This window comes from Orycteropus afer, unplaced genomic scaffold (assembly GCF_000298275.1).
Source record: "Orycteropus afer afer isolate SDZICR_OR568_19922 unplaced genomic scaffold, OryAfe1.0 scaffold00304, whole genome shotgun sequence".
NCBI lineage: Eukaryota > Metazoa > Chordata > Mammalia > Tubulidentata > Orycteropodidae > Orycteropus > Orycteropus afer.
The window spans coordinates 4,001,108-4,024,734 of record NW_006921891.1 but is presented as its reverse complement, the minus strand read 5'-3'; the positions used below and the strand labels follow the sequence as shown (position 1 = coordinate 4,024,734).

At 41.6% G+C, this 23,627-nt stretch overlaps 1 protein-coding gene across 1 annotated transcript in view; it reads right to left on the bottom strand.

The window, feature by feature from the left end:
- The window catches only part of MID1 (midline 1), a 171,567-nt gene that overhangs the window by 36,386 nt on the left and 111,554 nt on the right, over nucleotides 1-23,627 (bottom strand). Inside the window, exons 4-6 of the mRNA XM_007951635.2 lie at nucleotides 21,300-21,448; nucleotides 11,447-11,574; nucleotides 4,556-4,699 (exon numbers count right to left, since the gene is read on the bottom strand). Of these exons, the coding sequence (XP_007949826.1) occupies nucleotides 4,556-4,699; nucleotides 11,447-11,574; nucleotides 21,300-21,448 (421 nt within the window). The remainder of the gene's footprint in view (nucleotides 1-4,555; nucleotides 4,700-11,446; nucleotides 11,575-21,299; nucleotides 21,449-23,627) is intronic.

Here is a 23,627-nt window from a genome sequence, read left to right as displayed (position 1 = left end):
CTATGAGTCGGAAACGACTTGACGGCAACAACAACAACAACGTGTGGCTCAGCCAACACCTTGATTTCAACTTGTGAGACCCTGATCAGAGATTCCAGCTAAGCCGTGTCCAGACTCCTGACCTGGAAACTGTGAGATAATAAATGAGTGTTGTTTTCAGCCAGTTGTTTTTGATAAATTTGTTACAAAGAAAACTAATGTCATCCTTTCTGGATCAAGCAAAAATGATCTCAGAGAAATATAACATTTCTCACATGAGCCAAGAACCATTGTTTAGATACAAAATGACTCCAAATGTTTTCTTTTTGTAGTTACACTATTCAGTCATCAACAGATATTGCCTCTTTTAGTCCTCTGTGTGTTTTCAGAGAACTTTCTCTAAGTGTTTTTGAATCTGGCACAATGTTTATTGAACCCAGATCATTCTCTGCAACAAATCATGCCTCCATATTCTTGTTCTCATACTTTCATGTCCTCCTTTCCTCCAATTGCCTCGGGACTTCTGACCATCTTCTTCAAGTGGTCAAGTTTGATATTTCTCATTTACTTCACTCAGTATGCTACTACTGTTTATTCCACAACACTGAGAGAGTAATTCCTTAAGGCAAAAGGAAATCAATGATACTTTCTTCTTTCGATGCTATAGAGTATAGTGCTTTGTGGATTAATGTGTTATGTTCTCACTATTTCGAATGTAATCATGATGCTGCTATTTGGTCACCTCATTTTAAGTCAGGGCTTCTACTGATACTCTGTTGGGGAGGGGGCTGTGCATTGCAGGATGATCAGCAGCATCCCTGGCCAATACCCACTAGATGCCAGTAGCACACTTGGCCCAGCTGTGATAATAAAAATGTCTTCTGACATTTCCAAATGTGCTCTGGGGGACAGGATTGCCTCTGGTTGAAAACCACTGCTTGAATGAAGGGATGACTATTCACTATTACATTAATGATTATAGAGTCATTTCTGTTTTGGTTTTATAGTGAAGTACAATCAAAGTTTGAAAATCTTACTGGACTTTAATTCCATGTTAAATTCATGGTATATATGTTGTTGTTGTTGTTAAGTGCCGTCGAGTCGTTTCCGACTCATAGCGACCCCATGCACAGCAGAATGAAACACTGCCCGATCCCGCGCCAGCCCCACAATCCATGCTATACTTGAGCCCATCATCGCAGCCACTGTATCAATCCATCTCCCTGAAGGCCTCCCCCTCTTTCATCGACCCTCCACCCTACCAAGCATGACATCCTTCTCCAGGGAATGGTCCCTTCTTACAACATGACCAAAATGGTATATATATATATGTGTATATATCAAAGAGCAGTGAAATATAAGCTCATACAGCGAGAAAATCATATTTAAAATCATATTTAACCTCTCCAAAGGGCAATTTGGCAATGTCAACCAAAATTTAAAAAGCAAATAATCTTTGCCCTAGCAATTCCACCTCAAGGGATTATGTGACAGATACAATTTCCCAAGTGAGAAAGGAGAGCTGTGCAAGGATATTCACTGAGGCATTTTTTTTATAAGAGCAAAAGATTAGAAACAAGCTAAATATCAGTTAAAATGGGTTTGAGAAATCAGGGTGCATTTTCGTAATAGGATAATAAGTTGCCTCAACAAAGAATGAGGCAGTTCTTTATATGTGCTGAAACAGAATGATCTCTCAGGTTTAATATTTAGCGGAAAAAACAAGGGGAAGAACTACATATGGTATACTACTCTTTGTGTCCCTAAAAAATGTATTTGTGTGGGTATGTATCCTTGTCTATTAATAGATTATCTTGGGTGGCTGATGGATACTGAGAAAGATCCAATTTTCACTGTATACGTTTGTGTTCATCTGATACTTAAAAAAAGTATTTCATCATAATTTGCATATCATCATGATTACATTCTAAAGAGTGTGATCCTAACTTAATACACAACCCACTATAGCAGAGCAGACAGAACCCAGGATGAGAAATGACACCAGAAGAAATCAAAATCCTAAAAGGAGAGCAAAAACTTAATGCCTAATTATTGCCATGCCAGTGTTTCTCAGACTTGCTCACTGAAGCACTGCAAACACTGGAGGTCAGTGATGGTGTTTCCCAGGTGACAGCCTTTCTGGAATGATAATTCTCTTACATCTCCCCTGATAGTTCCATTTGCTAGGTCCTGACTATTTTCTGTTTATGTAAATTTCTACGACTTTCCTAGCTGAAGTTTCTGCTTCTAGTTTTGCTCTGTTCAACTCCACCCTCCACAGTGCTGCTAGAGCCAGCTTTCTAACTGCACATCTAGTCAGGCATGCTTCCCAAGTGCACAGGGTAAAATTTCAAACACTGTGTGGCTTGGGGGGGTATTCCGTGATCTAGATGTTGCCTTTGAGTTAGGATTAGTGACTGGTGATTAAGAACTTGTGTGCTCTGGAGCCAAACTAACATTAGTTTGAGTCTTGGTTCTATTCCTCTATCTTCATCTCTTACTGTTTCTTCTTCCTCACTCAATGACCTCATCATACTTAATTAAATGACATCCCCCAATATGCCTTGCCATTTTATGCCTCTGTAGGTTGGTTTTTAACGATTGAGCTGTCTGGGATACCCTTAATAGGATGACACACACCTACTCACTTTTCAAGACTTAATTTAACCCTCATTTCTCCTGAGATCTTCTTGTCCTTTCCTACTCAGGCAGCTCACCAAAGCTGTTTTCAATGCTTCATGGCTTCTTCCCTTTTTACTCCAATATTACACATTCTTGGATAAAGCCAAATTTTTCGTAACAGCTTCCAAAGCAGATCATTAGGGGATGAAAAGTGAGAGGGCTGGGGATGGGAAACTTGGAAAAGGTGATATAAATAAAGAAGGTGGAGGGAGCCATTGGTGGGCATGGGTCATTTACAATTTAATCACTTAGAAGGAGGGATCTTTCTGCTTTACTAATTAATCCCAAATCAAATATCTACTTTAACTGTGCACCTCAGAATTACTTGTATTAGGAAATCCATGGTGCAAATGGTTAATGCATTTGGCTACTAACTGAAAGGTTGGGGATTCAAGGACACCCAGAGGTGTCCCAGAAGAAGGGCCTGGTGATCTATTTGCAAAAAATCAGCCATTGAAAATCCCATGGAGCACAGCTCTACTCTGACACACATGGGGTTGCCATGAGTTGGGACTAACTCAATTGCAACTGGTACTGGTGCCAACAGGAAAGTATGTTGTAATTAAGAAAAAGAGGTTTATATAATGAAAGCACATGCAGTTGATAAGGATTTATTCAAAAATCTCTTTGTTGCAAGTGACTGCTGCTTTCTACTTTGGCATATTCTATTGTTCTTTGCTAAAGAAGTGTCAACTTGGTTCCCTGAAAGCTTATTTCTTTTGGTCCCTTGCAATTTGTTCAACTCAATTGAAATAACTGCATGGTGTGGGGAGGAGTGCTTCTCTCTGTTATCATCTCTCTGGCCTGTTATTGCTGCTATTTGCAATCATAAAATTGTTCCTGATGTCAAATATCAAATCAGTCTCATGCAAACCCTCTGTGTGTTAGGCAAGGCCTGGAATTCTTCCCAGGTAGGAGCTCTGGTAGCATAGTACCTAAGGCTGCTAACCAGAAGGCTGGTGGTTCAAACCCACCAGCCACTCCTTGGAAGGAAGGTTGGGCAATCTACCTCCATAGTGATATCACCTCGGAAACCCAAGGAGGGTCTCTATGAGTCGGGTTCGACTTGATGGCAGTGAGTTTTGAGGGGCCAATTAGCATCCCTGGTGGCACAGTAGTTAAAGCACTTGGCTGCTAACTGGAAGGTTGAACCCACCAGCCACTCCACAGGAGAAAGATGTGGCAAGCTGATTTCATTAAGATTTACAGCCTTGAAAACCCTATGGGGCAGTTCTCCTCTATCCTATAAGGGTCAGTATGAGTTGGAATCTATGCAATGGCAGTTGGTCTTGGTTTACGAAGGGTCAATGACTAGCACTTCCAGTATCTGGTGTTCCTGGTTATTTATTTTACTAAATCTTTTTATTATTATTATTGTGAAATAATACACCCACAGAACATCATAAATCTAAGTGTATGGTATCTAAAGCATGTCACTCCCACCCAGAAACTGCCATTAACCGCCCCCCAGGAGCTGCCATGTATTTCTTCCCAATGGCACCACTTCCCTCCCATCCTGGAGGTAAGCACTTCCTTACATTTAAAAACAGTTTTAACACCAATGCATGCATCCCACAACAAAGTAATTTATTTTTATCATTATGTTTTTGAACATTTTATAAATGGACAGATAATGCAGGTAATCTTTAGTTTCCTGCTTCTTTCCCATAACAATATGCTTGTGAGATTCATCCATGTCGTTTAGCAGAGGTCATTAGTTTTCATAGATGTTTGGCCAGCTATTTTTACTAGTATAGTAAAACTGAAAGACAATGAAACCAATAAATATCGCATCCTCTTTCCTTTGTTATTTCCCCTTGATCTTTAAATTCAGGAATGCAGTCTTGCTGAAGACTGCCACCAAATAGAGAAACAGTGGTCATGCGATACTCACTAACAACATTGGCTTGTCCAGTGAAGATGGTATACTGGAGCTCGTAGGAGACCACGCTGAACTCATCATCTGAATTCCAGTGGACAGTGATGGTGTCATACGAAGCTGTGCAGAGCTCTTCTCGAATTGTGGGAGGGTTGGGAGCTGTGGGGTCAAGAATGCTCATTAGTTCAAGATGATGGATAACCAGAGCAGGCTTTCTAACCATGGCCATCAGGACTACTGTTTGAGAGATGGTGATCCCAATCAAAACAACATTTGGTCAGCTGATTATTGCTTTGTCTTTTAACAGGTCAGCCAGTATGGACTCAACTTTGTTTACCAGAAGTTGAGGTTCCATATGTATGATGGAAAAACATGTAAAAATTAGTCCAAGGGACTAGTAGACCATGTGATCCCATATGACCATGAGATCGTAAGAACTAGATGGTGCTTGGCTACCTCTGTCAACTACTTGGAGGGGGATCAGTGCAGGAGATCCTGGATAGAGTGAGAGAACAATGTGGACCAAAACTCAAAATCATTAAAGGAAAAAAAAAAAAAACAGGTTTGCTGGTCTGATAGAGCCTGGTGAGATCCTTGAGACTACGGCCCCTAGCTGCCCTTCAGGTCTGGAACTGAACTCACTCCTGTGGCTTCCAGCCAAACAACAGACAAGCATATGGGGTGAACATTTACATCAGGTAGATACACTCTTTGGAGCAATCAATTGTGGGAGAACAGAAGGGCAGTGTTTGCACAGGGAGATAGTTCAGGGGGGCAGGAGTGCATGGGAGGGAAGGACACAGGGAAGAAGTAACTATGGGGAGGAAGTGGGAAGAGAGCTGTTACACTGTGGGGAATTGCAGTCAATGTCATGAAACAAAATGTGTATGAACTGCTGTATGGAAAATGAATTTGCTCTGTAAACTTTCATGCAAATCACAGTAAACATTTTTTTTTTAAAGATAAAGACTGACACTAGAGGATATGAAGCAACTGGAAGGAATGCTCATACATTACTTATGGAAGAGGAATCTGGTACAACCGCTATGGGACACAGTTTGACAGTAGCTACTAAATCTGAGCATATGCCTACCCTCTGACCCAGCAATTGAACACTTAGGCATATCCCCTCCCAAGAAAAAGAACAAAAAGAGAAAAACATGTGAAACAAATGGTAAACATACCACAGTTTCATCTATATTGGGAGTCAAGAAACTTTTTCAATCAAGGGTTGGAGGGCAAGCATTTTAGATTTTGTAGCATATGGTCTCTGCTGCAACTATTCAACTCTGCTGCTGTCGCATGAAAGCAACTGTAGACGATACATATGTGAATGGGCATGGCTGGGTTCTCATAAAACTTTATTTACAAAAACAGGCAGAGGGCCGGTTTGGCCTGTGAGCCAAAGTTGGCCAACCCCTGATCTACAGATGCCAGATATTTTTATATTGAGGGACCCAACTGGAAAAATATTGATGTTTTGTTATCTCATAACAAATAAGTCAAATTTGTGTTTGAAATTTTTCCTTCATTAGAAATGTTCACCCCATATGCCTGTCTGATGCCTTATAAGAAAAACTTGTTAATGCAGCCTTGGTTTCTTCTCAGTTCTCAACTTAAGATGATATTTCAAATTAAGCAGAATGTCATTAAGAATCAATTATATCTAAGAAGTACATTTTCCTCCCCAAGGAAAACATGATTCCTTGATATGTGGTAACTTTATTCCTGGAAAAGTCTGCTGTTTTATTTCTTTAACACATTCTGGAACAGAGAAAAGTCTAAATCCTACCAAAATAATTATTTTCAAATGACTTCTACTGGATTGATTTCAGTGCCCTGTTTTATGAGAAGAGTTTATGGGCAAGTAAAAGACTAGGTAATGAGTGCTTTCCACTGGAAACAATATTTTAGAGCAGGGATTAGCAAACTATGGTCTCTGGGCCAAATCTGGCCCACTGTCTATTTCTGTAAATAAAGCTTTATTGGAACACAGTCATGCCAATTTCTTTATATTATTGTCTGTGGCTGCTTTTGTGCAACAGCAGAGTTAAATACTTGCAACTGATTGGCCTACGAAGCCTAAAATATTTTCCATCTGGCCCTTTACAGAAAAGGTTTTCCACCTCCTGATCTAGGGCCTTTAGTTCCACTCTTCTGTACCCCATACCTAATTACAAAGGAGAAACATATTTGCATTCTACAGACTAGTACCAAGCTTTGCCCTCACAACTACAGAGGTCTCCCCTGTTCTAAACTATGATCAGGATTGATGAATCCAAAACAAATCCAAAGACAGAGCCAAGTTTATGAAAATAGTAACTTTTAAACTCTGATTATTTCAATATTCTTCACTTTGCCACCTGAAGATACAGGCAGGATAACTATCATAGGATGCAGATAACTATTGTTGTTATGTGCCGTCAAGTCGGATCCGTCAAGTCGGATCCGACTCATAGCAACCCCTCCTTGGGTTTCTGAGGCAGTATCACTACGGAAGTAGATTGTCCAACCTTCCTTCCGGGAGTGGCTGGTGGGTTCGAACCACCAGCCCTCTGATTAGCAGTCAAGTGCCTTAGGCACTATGCTACCAGAGCTCCTAAACAAAGAAAAGTCAGGGGGTTAATTGTAGATAAGATCAGCTCCAGCTTGAAGTCTAAAAAAAAAAAAAACCAAATTCACTGCCAAACCCAAGGCACTACCTACCAGAGCTCCTAAATAACTATTAGGCCTGGTGTATTAAACCAGGTTTGTCTATTAGTGATTGAATTCCATGGATATTAATAAGACCCTATAATGGGGCAGGAACTGTGGTAAGGTCTCAATTAAAACAAAAGGGTTCTTCATAACCCTGGGAGTCCTTGGGTGGCACTCAGCTGCCAACCAAAAGGTTGGTGGTTCAAGTCCACTCAGAGGTGCCTTGAAGGAGAAAGGCCTGGTGACCTACCTCAGAAAAATCAGCCACTGAAAACCTTCTGGAGCACAGTTCTGCCCCGACACACATGGGGTCGTCAACAGTTGGAGTTGACTTGATGGCAACTCCCCCCCAAACACATATCCTTAAATCATTCCTTCTGGAATATGTATTTATACATCTGTCTCCTGAAGTATCCACATGTAAGATTGAGCATGCTATGATGTCACTTGTATGTGCATGAACCAGCTCCACCACACCAAGAAGTGCTTTCTATGGGGGTGGCCCAAGTGTATTATAAATTGTGCTCATTATTGTCTGTGTGGTCCCTGTGGGTGTGGGCTCAACCTGCACAGATCAGTGAAGAAATCCTTGTCCTCTCATAATTTAAATAGTTCACTGAATCACATTTCCACCGACCACTGAAGAAAGAGCTTGCTCTTTCTACACTGCAATATTTGATTAAATATGATTCGAAATAGCCAAATAACTGTGAGATACATGGCAGTAGCCACAATCAGGGAGAAAATGTCACCTCTCTGGGTTATTAACTTGACATCCCACTTAGAGGCATGACAGGGGGAAAAAAAATCTTGTTTTCGCAGCCAGGCATTAAACGTAATCACCCTGTTTTGATTATAAACCCATTGGGTTTTGTCCTGAAAAGTCAATATACAATTTACTGGAAATGGCAGCAGCAGCCTGCTGCCAATTTCAATATCCACAGAATGGGGACCAGAGCTGTTATTTTCTTGCCTCTATCTCCAACAGAATGTGAGGAACGGTCGGCTAATACTCTACAAACACTTCACTTCCTGCTTACAAATGTCTGATAAACTATTTGGACTTGGCAATATCAGTCAAGCATCGTATGTTATGGCCACAATCCATGTTATGTCTAGAAATGGACCAAATTTCTCTTTGGGGTCGACGGCTAAGAAGGCATAGTAACAGGTACCTCATATGGACTTTGGTTTGGGATAAACGGCCATCAGGATGATATATGGTGTACACATTACATTTAATGCAAACAAATCTCACATTTTCCCCTTTAATCAGCACTTTTGCATTCATGTAGAGCTTAGAATGGCCATTCATTGTTGAAGTACTATTAAAAATTCTTGGGAAATTGAGTGGATACATTCTTGTCAATGGAACTCTTACTTTGTATAAAATGGCCATCTCTTCAGCCAAATACTTAATTTCCCAGTCTCCTCTGCATTTGGCTGTGACCTAGTGACATGGTTCTGGCCCATGAGACATAAGTGGAGGTTTGCTAGGTGGGCCATCAAGTCAAGCTTTTTATTTTCCTGATAAAGGACAGAGCTTTTTACCTTTTTCTTTTTGTTTAGAACTTGAGCATGCTGCTTAGAGGTGGAATAGCCGCATTGTGATTATGTGACAAAAAGATAGCACAATTAAGATGGCAAAGCAGAAAAAGAGACAGGGGTCTGAGGTCATCACTGAACCACTGCCTAGCCCTGGACATCTGCCTCTGTTCTACTGGTCCTATGATACAAACCTTCCTTGATGGATTTGGTCACTACTTGTCTGGTTTACTGATACCTGTGATCAAACTCGTTCCCAAATGATATAAGAAGAAAGGGGATTTAAGAGTATGCCATAGTGGAAAACAGCTCAGCCTGAGAAAGTCTAGACCTGCACTGTCCAATACAGTAGCCCTGAACACACAGGCCTATTTAAATCTCAATGAAAGTTAATTAAAGTGAGATTAAAGTAAACATTCACTAGCCACCTTTCAAGTTCTCAGTAGTCCTAGTGGCCTCCACCATACTGGCCAGCGGAGTATAAAACATATCCGTCATCTAGAAAGTTCTGAGAGATAGTGTTGATTGGGATAAATTTCAGTGTTAAAAGCTTAAAAAGGAAGACATTATATTCATAAATATTTGAAACCAAATTCAGCTCCTTTCTGTAAATGCTTTTTGAGTCTCTTTCTTTCCTCCTTAATAGGAGTGGTACGGTTTGAACGAGAGAATTATATAAAATAAAAAAGAAGTTTGTGGGACAACTTGACTTCCCTGTAAATGCAGAAATGTAGGTCTTTGTGAAGAGAAAACTCTGCTCTTTTGGGTACATGCTCCTTGAACACAGAAGTGCGTGCTTTCCCCGAACCCAAAGACTGTAAACACAAACATCACACACTGTCCCCTCTCTCTCGCTCCATCTTTCCCAACCACACTCTGAGAAATATGCATACCCAGAATCAGAGCGGAGATGCTGATGTGCTAAGTCAGGGATGTGGTTTTCTTGCAGGCTGCAAGTCTGAAGCTCAGGGCACATCTCACTTCAGTGTGTACATTGTGTCATCCTGAAGTCACAAGCAGCTGTAGCTTTAGGCTAACCCCAAAAATGTCATCTAAGTTGTCTGCATTCGATCACTGAATGTTCTCATCAGACCTCACTTTAGAGGTTGTGGGCAAAGACAAGTTTAGAAGTATGATTAGGAATAGGCATAGCATGAGGTTTTCCTTTTGGTTGTTGGTTTTGTTTTTTAAGCTTGACCAAAAAATGCCTATCAAACAGCACAGAGTTGAAACATGCTACCCAGATTTTCCATGGGATTTCTGCTACATTTGTCATGGATTTAAGATGGAGTTCTGCCTTTCACTAGAAAAAGTAGAGGGCTTTCAAGTCTGTGCAGACCTTATCCCAAACACCAGTTTTCCCACTCCTCAGCTATCTGACCTCAAGCAAGTCGGAAAACCTCCTTCCTTGGCAAAATGACCATCATCGTACCCAGCTCCAGTTGGTGTTGTGAAGATTAAATGAGGTCATAAGCACAAAGGGCTGGAGAAGGGAAGACGCTCAATCGAAGTTAACTGCCAACTGGGCTACAGGGCCCAGTCGTTTGGTTGAACACTAGTCTTGATGTTGTTGTGAAGGTATTTTGTAGATGTGATGAATATTCACAAACAGTTGACTTTAAGCAAAGGTGATTTCCCTTGATAATGTGGGTGGGCCTCATCCAATCAGTTAAAGGCCTTAATAACAAAATCGGAGGTCTCCCAGGGAAGGAATCCTGCCTCAAGACTGTAACACAGACATTCTATGAGAATTCCCAGCCTGCTGGCCTGTGCTATATATTTCCAACTCTCCATAATTGTGTAAGCCAATTCCTTGGAATCAATCAGTCTATCAGTCTCTTTCTCGCTCCATATATATCTGTGTGTGTGTCCATTACCCATTTATTAGTTTGTCATACTGTGGTGCTTTCTGTGTTCCTATGATGCTGGAAGCTATGCCACTGGTATTTCAAATACCAGCAGGGTCACCAATGGTGGACAGGTTTCCAAGAAGCTTCCAGACTAAGACAGACTACAAAGAAAGGCGGAGTGACCTTCTGAAAAGCTGGCAAAGAAAACCCTGTGGATCACAGAAGAATATTGTCTGATATAATGCTGATATAGTGGATCAACACCGAATACCATGGCTATAGCGATCCTCCGAGGCACGAAGGCACTCAAAATACACAGTGGCCCCCACAATGGGCTTGAGCAGACCAATGGTCAGGAAGGAACGGGCAGCGCTCTGCTGTGGTGTGCGTGAGGTCACTATGAGTCGAGTCAACCTGACCACAGCTAACAATAACAACAACATATTGGTTGTTCTGTTGCTCTGAAATACGTAACTGATACAGTTGTTTTGCAGACAGGAACTAAAAAATACCCACACTACCCTGATGGCCAATGGAGCTATTATTTGTGACACCACACACTGATAGTTGAGGGAAATGATGCTGAGAATGATTTTAATGATCAAGATTCTTGTTTCACTCCTGTCCGCAATGTAGTCTTGGGTTGTGTTGTTTTGGTTAAAAAGAAAAAAAAAGGATAGCAATTGTTCATGACAATATTTGAATCTGTTTCTAAGTCAAAAGCCCGTACTTCTGACTTTTAGGAAATTCATCCCTTAGCAAAGTGTTTATATCATGAATGTTTGTAATATTAAGAGAACATAAAAGGTAATACCTGTAAGGTAATCCAGACATTCTAGCAATTTCTTCTCTCGGGAAAAATCTAAGGCAAATGTATCAAATGTGTCATTGAGGTTGATTTCAGGAATTAGAACTTGGGAGGAAGCAGTTGCCATGGAGACTCTGTAATTACAAACACACAAAAAAACCACTTTTTTAGAAATGTCAAGATGGCTTTCATCATTATTGCTTAAGAATGAAAGAAACACAAGGAAAATAAATAACAAATGAAAGAAAAAAAAAAAAAACGAAACAACTGACCCAGCAATTCCACTCCTAGGTATATACCTCAGAGATATGAAAGCAGGGACTCAAGAAGAAATTCGTACACCAATGTTCATAGCAGCACTATTCACAGCAGCCAAAAAGGTGGAAACAGCCCAAGTGTCCACCGACAGATGGATGGGTAAGCAACGTGTGCTCCATCCATACAATGGATTACTACTCGGCTATAAAGAGACATGAAGCCCTGATGCGTGCTACCACATGGCTGATCCTTGAAAACATTATGCTGAGTGAAACAAGTCAGACACAAAAGGCCAATTACCGTATGATCCCAGTTATATGAAATATCTAGAATCCGCAAGCGTATAGAGGCCAAACAAAGCTCACTGGTGCTTAGTAGGGGCTGGGAAGGGAAAGGGAGAGGAAACGCCGAAGGGGCACTGCATTTCTGTGAAGGCTGATGAGAAATCTGGAAATGGTTGATGGTGATAGTGGCACAACATGGTGAATGGAATTAATGTCACTGACTTGCACACGTGAAAATGGTTGAAATGGCAAATGCTTTTTATATATACTTTACCACGATAATAAAAATAAAATTTACAAAGTAGTGCTGCTTTCACACAGGAGAGTTAAGCAGAATCTTGGCAGGGTACAACATATGCAGACAAAACAAATGAATGCAACTTATATATATTAAACAACAACAACAACAAAAAAAAACCCAGAAACTGGGAAAACAGAATGGTTTTGCTCCCTCCCGTTTTACTGGTGAAAACAAATTCCCCTGGAGGCTAGTGAATATTCATATTTCAAGTTTCTGTGTATTTCACAGCCGGCCCAGTCACATGTAACTGGGAGAAGCATGTTGCTCCAGCATTTCTTCACACATCTGTCTGGAAAACTGTTTGTTCCGTTCAGATCCAGGCCCTGCTCCACTTCAAAGTCAAGAATCCCCAACATTTCAAACTGCTCAACAGGCAAAGTAAAGATTAAAAATAAAAAAATGTTTCCAGATATTGGATTAGTTTAATCAACTCCTAGCCTCTCTCTGAAATAAACCTTTAAAAAAGAAGTTGGAGCTGGCACTTTTTTGTCATCCTTGTATTCATTTTCTTGCACCATATTCCCAGCAGATGCCATGGAAAATATTCATAAGCATTCTCACAAATTTCCCCAGTGGACGCACCGTTTCTCCTGGTCATTTAGGTTTTCTGGTTAGAGTTCTCCCTTGCCAGCCAGAAAGCAAAGCATTGGTATGAATCAATCTCTTTCTACATCTCTCAAGTTGATATGGTTCAGTTCAGTTATTGCAGAAGATTTGGACTGACTGAAGAGGTGACTGACTTGCTTAAAACCAAGTGAATTGTGGCATGAAGCACACCACTTGTGAGCACACCAAACCATGTTGAATTTGTAATCCTATTTTTGACCTTTTGTTAAACTCGGTACACAGCACTTACAAAGGAGCTACTGTGTGCAGGGTGGAGTCCCTGGGCGGTGGGAAGGTTATGCGCATGGTTGCTAACTGGAAGGCTGGAGGCTTCAGTCCACCCAGAGGCACCTGGGAAGAGCGGCTTGGTGATACTCTGAAAAATCAGCCGTTGAAAGCCCAATGAGGCCATTGAGTCGGGAAGGGCTCCACAAGGACTGCTTGGTTTTATGTGCAGAGTACTATGTAAGGCACTGGCAACTTTAGAGCAAAGAAATGGCTGGAATAATCTAGCTCTAAATCTAGACTCTTACTCATTTTCTACATAAGAGCATTGACTTTCATATAAAGTCACAAACCTGGCTGAAGCAGCCTGGAGGAGAATGCCAGGTTTGTGCTCTTCCATTTAATCTAGAAAAAGTTCAACCTAGTTTTTCCAAGGGTCGTAGCTTTTCTTGTGTCTCTTAAAGGCTCTTCAAAGCATTGGACTCTACAAAGGTAATATGTCTTTGCTATAAAATTACACCTGTGAAAATTGCACATGAAGGTTTATAGCAGCTTTATACAGCAATGCTAAAAATTGGAGATAACCAAGATGTCCTTTGATAGGTGACAGGATAAACAAACTGTGGTATATCTATACAGTGGAATATTATTCAGCAATAAAAAGGAAATGAGCTATCAAGCTACAAAAAGATGTGGAGGAGTCTTAAATGTATATTACTCAGTGAAAGAAGCCAGTCGGAAAAGACTACATACAGTATGAATACAACTATAGGGCATTCTGAAAAAGGCAAAACTATAGAGACAGTGAGCTCTGGTGGTGCAGTGGTTAAGGCATTTGGTTGTTGACCAAAAGGTCGGTGGTTTGAACTCACTAGCTGCTCCACAGAAAACAGATGAGGCATTCTGCTTCTGTAGAGATTTGCCAACCTTGGAAACCCAATGGGGGTTGCTATGAGTAGGAATCAACTGGATGGCAGTGAGTGAGAGAGACAGTGAGAAGTTTACCAGTGGTGGCTAGAGGGTCAGGGGGAGGAGGAAGGGATGAAGAGGTGGAGCCCAGGGCATCTTTAGGGCAGTGAAACTATTCTGTATGATGCTGTCATGCTGGACATAAGACATTATGCATTTGTCAAAACCCACAGGATGACAAAGAGTGAACCCTCATGTAAACTATGGATTTGGTTGTGGTTGTTAGGTGCTGTTGAGTAGGCTCTGACTCACAGCGACCCCATGTACAACAGAACGAAACACTGTTCGGTCCTGTGCCAGCCTCACAATGCTTGATGGAGTGTCGCAGTTACTGTGTCAATCCAGCTCATTGAAGGTCTTCCTCTTCTTCACTGACCATCTACTTTACCAAGTATGATGTCCTTCTCCAGGGATTGGTCCTTCCTGATAATAAATCCAAAGTACGAGAGGCAAAGTCTCACCTCCCCACTTCTAAGGAGCATTCCGGCTGTACTTGTTCTAAGACAGATTTGTTTATTCTTCCAGCAGTCCACGGTACATTCAATGTTCTCCACCACATTCAATGTTCATCAACTGATGCAACTTCAGTGCATCAATTCTTCTTCAGTCTTTTTATTCATTGTCCAGTTTTCATCATATGCATATTGAGGCGACTGAAAATACCTTGGCTTGAGGCAGATGAACCTTAGTCCTCAAGGTGACATCTTTGCTTTTTAAACACAGAGGCCTTTTGTAGCAGATTTGCCTAATGCAATATGTCATTTGATTTCTTTTTCTTTTCTTTTTTAGTCATTCTAACTTTGCCTCCTGTTAGGTTTAAATTGCATTGTGGACATTTTTATAGCACATACAAATACATATGTAGGAATGTCATCTGCTAAACCTATGTATGGTCATGGGTATATTCCCATTTGTCTATCCACACCTGATCTTCTTGCCTGTCTACCTGTGTATCCACTTGTAGATTATTGTTTGCTGTTACTGATAACCCAGTGCTGTGTATGCAATAGTATTTATCTTTATTGTCTATACCTCTTGGGCACCTCTGCGATATTGTGTAGTCACATGCTTTTGTTATATTGCTTTTCCCTTCACCCATATCAAACCATTTGATTTCTCGACTGCGCATCCATGGGCATTGATTGTGGATCCAAGTGAAATGAAATCCTTGACAACTTCAATCTTTTCTCCGTTTATCATGATGCTGCTTATTGGTCCAGTTGTGAGGATTTTTGTTTTCTTTATGTTGAGGCGTAATCCATACTTCAGTTAATAACAATGTATCAACATTGGTGCCTCAATTTTAATAAATGTACCATAGGAATGCAAGATGTAATAACAGGGGAAACTGTGTACACTGTGGGGGGGAAGGGTTATATAGAAAATTTCTACTTTCTGCACAATTTTTCTATAAAACTGCTGTAAAAAATAAATTCCATTAAATTAAAAATTGTACCTGTGAAATGCTCTAAATCTTTAGAAATCAAATTATTATACTTGTGGCATTTCTAGCACATGTTCAATATTCTACAAGTGTTGGTAGGAGGGAGAGAAGGAAGGAGTGAGGCTAATCAATAGTGTTATCATTGGCGTTATATTGGGAACTATTGATGAAGAGTTGAAGAGGCATAAACCCTGGAAAGAAATCCTTCAAGTGTTTGGGTGAAGGAGAAGAATTTAACTTCACAGTGAACAGCAGAGTTGTGTGATTTTCTTGGCTCAATACTGCACCCAAGGGAATTGGGCTAACTACTATTACTACAGATAGGAACTGCCAGAAACTGCAGCCAAATTCAGAAGAGGACATGAAACGAGGAATATCATTGCTGACGTCAGATGGATCTTGGCTGAATACAGAGAATACCAGAAGGATGTTTACCTGCATTTTATTGACTATGCAAAGGCATTCGATTGTGGATCTTACCAAAATATGGGTAACATTGTGAAGAATGGGAATTCCAGAGGACTTGATTGTGCTCACATGAAACCTGTACATAGACCAGGACGCTGTCATTCAAACAGGACAATGGGATACTGCGCAGTTTAGAATCCGGAAACATGTATGTCAGGATTGTGTCCTTTCACCATACTTATTCAATCTGTATGTTGAGTGTGGTGGTTATGTTTGTGTGTCAACTTGGCCATGCCTGGTTGAATGGCTGGGCAGCTGGATGTAGTATTCCTCATGATGAGACTGGTAATCAACTCCACGGTGGAATCTACTGTGAGCAGCTGAGTAGCTGCCTTAGGGAATGTGGTCTGCTTCCTGTATATAAGCAGAAGCTTTGAGGAACTGTCTTGAACATACGGCACACTTGGACCCTGCATATAGCCGTGCCATTGTTCAGCAGCCTGCTATGCTCTGGCGACCTCGGGGCTTTCAATGGACTTGAATGAATGGCCTGCTATGTGGTTTGGTAACATCAGGACCATGCCTTTTTACTTGTCAATCTTGGGCTTGGCAGCCTCAGCAGCCAGCAGCTGAGTGAAGAAACACCTCTAGGTCCAGTCGGCTGGGAGCAGGAGGCAGAGCTGGACCCCCAAGGTTGAGGGGCTTTCACCCAGCCCTTAGAGCCTGGCACTTTGAACTCGGACTTACAGCCTCCAAACTGTAAGAGAATAAACTCCTGTTTGTTAAGGCCATCCCATTTGTGGTATATTCTTGTCAGAGCAGCACTAGGGAACCAGAACATTGAGCAAATAATCTGAGGAGCTGGACTATATGAAGAAGAACATGGCATCAGGATTGGAGGAAGATTCACTAACAACCTGTGATATGCAGATGACACAACCTTGCTTGCTGAAAGATGACTTGAAGATGACTTGAAGCACTTACTGATGAAGATCAAAGACTACGGCCTTCAGTATGGATTACACCTCAACAAAAAGAAAACAGAAATTCTCACAACTGGCCCAATAAGCAGCATCATGATAAACAGAGAAAAGACTGAAGGTGTCAAAGATTTCATTTTACTTGGCTCCACAATCAATGTCCATGGATGGAAGCTGCAGTCAAGAAATCAAATGAAGTATTGCATTGGGCAAATCTGCTGCAAAAGACCTCTTCAAATGTTAAAAAACAAAGATGCCATTTTGAAGATTAAGGTGCATCTCAAGCCAAGGTATTTTCAATCACCTCATAAGCATGCAAAAGCTGGGCAATGAATAAAGAAGACTGGAGAAGAGTCGATGCATTTGAATGAAGGTGTTGGCAAAGGACAGTGAATGTACTGTAGATTGCCAGAAAAAGGAACAAATCGGTCCCGGAGCAAGTACACCCAGAATGCTCCTTAGAAGCCAGGATCGTGAGACTTCTTCTCATGTACTTTGGACATATTATCAGGAGGGACCAGCCCCTGGAGAAGGATATTATGTAGAGGGTAAATGAAAAAGAGGAAGCTCTCAATGAGATGGACTGACACAGTGGCTGCAACAATGAACTCAAACATAGCAAAGACTGTGAGGATGGCCCAGGACCAGGCCGTGTTTCATTCCATTGTGCACGGGGTTGCCGTCAATCTATGGATTTTGGTGGCTCTGACCACAGAGCATCTGGCTTCCAATCTTCCCCTGCACAGAGGCAGAAGACTCACCCCAACATAGATTTTGTTCCCAAGTTTCTCCCGGTTCTATGTTGCTGTTATTGTTAGGCACCACCAAGTCAATTTTGACCCACAGTGACCCTATGCGACAGAGTAAAACTGCCCCATATCTGGTTCTGTGGTCCCTCCAAATTAAATTAAATTAAATTAATGCTTCAGTCAAGGGGCACTATTAAAAATGCCTGCCATCTTGATTGTGGGAATCTGAAGAGCCCCTGAGACTGGGAAGCAAAGACTGACAGCCAGAATCTTTGGCGATTATTTGGACTTTTAACACCTGTATGTTTTGTGATGGCAGCAAAGATACATATCTTTGGCTACCATTTCAAATTCTCCATTGCAGTGACAGGCAAGGGAAAATCAGCCAGCTTCAACATTTGTGGCCATGTTTTTGTTTCCCAAATCCTTGTGGCCCAACTTCTGGACTTTTTGATAAGTTGCCAAAATCCACTGGGCTCTTAATGCTATGGTACTTTCTCAATTTCCTGCTTTATAGTCATGTCTGTGTGTCTGTGCATGTGCATGTGTGTGCGCTTGTGGGTATGTGTGTTCAGCACTTCTTAACATACTGCGGCACATAAGGACATCGGTTTCCATCTTGATAGTAAGAGGGTGGGGTGCAAATTACTCTCTGGACCACTAATCACAACCACAGCTTTTAGTTTCTATTTCTAATGTGATGTCTCTAACCTCTGAGATGGAGTCCCTGGGTGGTGCAAAAGTTTAACATGCATGGATGATAGTTGAAAGACTGGCACTTTGAATCTACCCAGAGACGCCTTGGAAGAAATTCCTGGCAATCTACTTCTGAGATACCATCCACTGACATCCCTACAGGACACAGTTGTACTGTGACACACATGCGGTCACTATGAGCAGGATCAACTTTAACCATCGAGGGACTCTTAAGAACCTCAGGGATATTCTGAAAAAGAGGATTAATTCAGAAGGAATTTTCTGGCTACAGAATTTGCTGCTCAACACGATTTTACTTTTAGATTTCTCATAAACAGTAGACCAACATTCCTATGATTGGACTTAGTGACTAGTTTATTTTGTTTTGTTTTAGCATAACTTCATAATGGTGCATATACAATCCCACCAAAGACCTACATGTTGGTGTGGTTTGAGAATGTTGTTATGTTAGATGTTTCATTTGTAAGTTATCTTAGTGAAATGGGAAGGGAAGGAATTCATATTTATTGTATTTCTCCATGTGCCAGGAGCTGTGCTAATATTTTTACTATGTTATTTCATTTTATCCCTAAACAACCATATTAGGAGAGTTGGCCCTGTTTTATAGACTCATTCATGTAGCCAGGCAGTTTGCTATGTGTTGGGGCTGTTGTGGTGCAAACACGTGGCCAGAGTCCTGTCCCCTGAAAGTAGCTGAGCAAAATTCGCCTTGGCCATGCTACGGGGCAGCCCCAATGATTACTCCACACTCAGAGCAGAGTCTAACAGGCGATTCCAGAGCATTAGCAGCTCCTACCATGACAGTCCTGATGCTCCTTCTTCTTTGGGTTCTTTGGATATTTTTGAATTGAAGACATTTTTGCAGTTTTGATTCAGATTTCGGAATAACATACCCATGTCCAGTGAGTTAGCAATGTAGAAAACTTGCACCTTATATCTCACTTTTAGAATGCCTATAGGATTAAAAGTTGGTGCTGCACTGTTCCCAGCTGAGTAAAAGATAAAGATGGTTGGGAAGGGTCTAGGAGCCACAGCCCAAAACGGATGTGATTGGAGATGGAGAACTAGAAAGTTCTATCCTAGAGAAGAATGTTAAGTGACAGGCTGAAGAACAGAGGCAGGTAGACAGAGACTAGGATTGGAAGGAAGACAGACCAGGAACGGCTGACTGACATATTAAAACATGAAAATACAGATAGAATGAACATTTATGGGAGGGGGCACTGGTGTTCAGAGGTAGAGTTTTCACCTTCCATACATGAGATCCAAGTTCAGTTCCTGGCCAACGCACCTCATACACAGCTACCACCGTCTGTTAGTGGAGGCTGGCATTGCTATGATGCTAAGCCATGTTCCGGTGGTGCTTTCAGACTAAGATGGATTAGGAAGAAATGACTGGCGATCTACTTTAAAAAATCAGCCAATGAAAACGCTATGGATCACACATCTACAACTTGTCATGGGGATGTCGCAGGACCAGGCAGCCTTTTGCCCTGTTGTCTACAGGGTCACCAGGAGTCGGGGGTCAACTCGATGGTAACTAACAACAACAAATACTTGATCGACGTTTTAGGGATGACTGAGCAATGCAGCTCACAATAGCCACTTGATCAGCACAGTGTATAGCTGGACCATGATGTAAGTATCAGAACTGCCTATTTGAGTGCCTGGGGTACACTGAAATAAAAGTGTGCTGCTTGCAGTTTTTAACTTTAGGATGAATTTAGGGAAATTGGACAAGGACCAAATGAAAGCAGCAAAGACAGTTCAACACTTGGAACGGGAAGTCAGGAGGACTAGAATGCAATAGCTCTCTGGGGTCTTCTTGTGATAATCAAAACCAAATCAAATCCACTGCTGGAGAGTTGATTCTGACTCATAGCGACTATAGGACAGAGTAGAACTGTGCCATAGGGTTTCTAAGGATGTGATCTTTATGGAAGCAGACTGCCACATTGTTCTCCCACAGAGTGGCTGGTGGGTTGGAACCACCGATCTTTTGGTTCACAGCTGAGCACTTTAACCACTGCACCACCAAGTTTCTTTCTTTTAGTGATACGACTTATTATTGCTTTGGGGCAAGCACAGCTGATTCTGAAAATCAAAATGATTGCAAGGATAAGGTCACTGGCACTGGAGAGCAATGTCATTGACATAGCAAGGGGTGTAACCGGCCCAGCCTACTGTTTCTCTTTGGATTCCCGGGAATTGCTATAGGCACTGGTGTCAATGATGGAGCCTAATTTTCATGCCAATCACATCATGTGCTGAAGGAATACTCATCCCTGCCAATTTCACTGATGAGCTGACCACTCGGATAACATCATTTTTACGTCCCTGAAAGAACAGAGGGTGTTTTAAAAGAAGGAGCTTTGAGGTTGACAGTTCTAGTCTTTTCTCTCCCGCATGAGTCGGCCTTGACCTTTTCGGAAGAAGCGAAGCTTCTCAAGCAGATAATAATAGGTTAGCAGAGAACTACATCTGTGTGGGTTTTATTTTTTTTTAAAAAATAAATGACTCCTAGGATGGAAGGGAAGATGCCCTTTTATATTATTTGCTTTCATTCTGATTCTTTGTTATCAAGCACACGATAAGATCAGGTCTGAGAGTCCCAATAAATGCTGGTTTTGTGCCATCACAAGCTTTCTCCCGCCCCTCCCCCACTAAAAGCAGGCTGATTTGATTCTTTCAAGCTGGTGGACTCTTGTTTCAAAGGCCTTGAACTCCAGGCTGTTACTGAAAGAGCTTTGACATGTCAAAGTCAAGCATCTCTCGCTGGAACCAAACAATGCCAAGCCTCTATTCTCTCTGGTCCTCAGCCCTCCCTCCAAGTGAGAACAAAAGCCAGGCGAGGGCAAAATCACACACCACATACAAGAGCCCAGTAGCTAAGGACTCCCGGCAGCCCCTGCACTCACCTCTCGGTAATATTCTTCGCAGTCTGCAGGAAGCGGGCATGGTCGTTCTCCTTCAGAGAATGTTCTGCCTGGGAGATGAGTGATGCTGACCTCTCAATGCACTGCTTGCAGTTGGCGATCTGCTGAGCCAGTTTCCGGAGCCTCACCACCTTGAACAAAAGAGGCAAGGAGATGGTTACACGGGTGGACTCGCTGAGTGAAAATGCATCCCGATGTGTGCATTGTGGTAGATGTTAAGTTATCCTTCAACCAAAGTTCACAAAGCAGCATGGAGAGATAATGAAACACTGGCAAGCCCCCTTATGGTACTCTTGTCTTAGATATTCTTTATCTCTTTGGAGAAGTGTGGCCAATTTATTTTATGAGGAAACACTGAATTGTGAATTGCTTCCCTGTTGATGGGGAGAAAAAAAAGGTGTTGCCTGGTAGTAAGTTCCACAGGGTCACCAGACCTCTTCCCTGGATTATTCCACACAATTGCTTGAAGACCTAAGGGAACTCTGGAACTCTCTACCTCTACTGTTTCAGCTGTGCTATGAACAAAATAAAACACCTCAATCATTGTGAATTTGTGGCTTAAGTGAAAACCACTTTCTAAAAAGTTCTTTGCAATCCCCGTAATAAAGTTGTGATGTGAAAGCATTGCATTAGGCATTGCTATTTCCCACACTATCTAAAACCCATGTGTTAATTAACAGAAAGGGAGCATTTTTTTCCATTGATTAATCTCTTTCCTGTTGAGCAGATGAGAGAAAGCCAAAAAAAGCACAGCTGGGCCATTTCCTAGGGCTGGGGACGTCATTTCCAGGCACTTTGTGCTTCTTTGATAACTCAGAACTATTTTGATAAGCCTTTTCCAGTCGGGATAACACTGCAGGCTTGGTTCAAAACCTCTATTCCATATCTGGATTCTGTCTTGCCTGAAAATGACCCTCAGACTTAATTGACCAAAACCTCTTGGGCAGGCCAAGATAAGACCAAGGTAATGGCACTTGACTGTTCCCTTTGGTGGCTTGGAATCTATAGTGAGGTGAAGACCACTGGCTAGAAGCCAAGTTAAAATTAGAGCGCTAATTGGAAGTGCTGTGTGCCTAGTGCTCCCATCCACACCCCCTTAGACAGGTCTTGGCTGGCTTTAAGATAATTTTGGAACGGAAAATAGCCCTGGGCAAAAGGGTAGGGAGAAGGTCAGTTAATCTGTCTTACAGACAAGGCTGGCCCCAGCTCCCTCCAAAATTCCTGCTAACTCTAAGAAATTCCTTCTTTCTTGAAGTCATCATTATCATCCCCGCATAGCTCTCATCGAAGCAAAGGAAGGAAAGAGATGTCAAAACTGAAGGCCTCTGAGGACCGGCCAACCCCAGCTACAAGCTACAGGAAACGAAGGAAATTAAGGCTGAATTGAGAAGCAGCAGCCACAATATTTCAGTGCAAAGGTGACAAAAATTCCTGCAAGTAAAGGGTCCGAGAATGAAGTGTTAAAACATTTGGGCCAATAGTATGCAATCTTGAGCCTGGTAAAAGATTTAACTCATCATAATTATAGTGACTTCTCCCAGTGGATTAACAGCGTTCATTAGTTGAATAAAATAACACTTATTTTACAGAGAATAGAATTTCGTTTTTGACATCATTCTATCCAGAGGCAAAGCTAAGACAGGCATTCAGCCCATTTCAGGATATTAGCACACACTCAGAAGAAATTGTCAGAGGAAGGACAATTCCAGAAGGAGAAATAATTTATAGTCCCCAGAGCAACCAAGTGATTGGAATATTTAATCACACAACAAGAATACTTTAAAATATGACAGAATTAAGATGTTTCATACAATTCTTTAACCACAAAAGAAAATAAGGTCAAAATATTTCTTTAGAAGGATTTTTTTTTTTTTTTTTCTGAAATCATGCATCCTCCGGTTATACTGTTAGTGATGACACAGATTGTAAGTATGGCAATGCTTCACTTCCAGTGTCTTCTTTTGAATCCTATCATAATCTTCATTTTTGCCTTCTATCATGATGCTGGACACTAAAGTGACATAAGACTGGGGAGAAAAAAAAACCCAACAACCCTAATAGTGCATAAAGTGAAGCAAGCCAAACGTGAGATGTGCCTTTGAAAATGCAGGACTGCTTTATCGACAGCAACTGTTGCTGTTGTTGTTATTTGCCGTCGAGTCGGCCTCGAGTCGGCCCCCGACTCACAGCGACCCCTCCTTGGGTTTCCAAGGCAGTTATCACTACGGAAGTAGGATTGCCCAACCTTCCTTCTGAGGAGTGGCTGGTGGGTTTGAACCGCCAGCCTCCTGGTTAGCAGTCAAGTGTCTT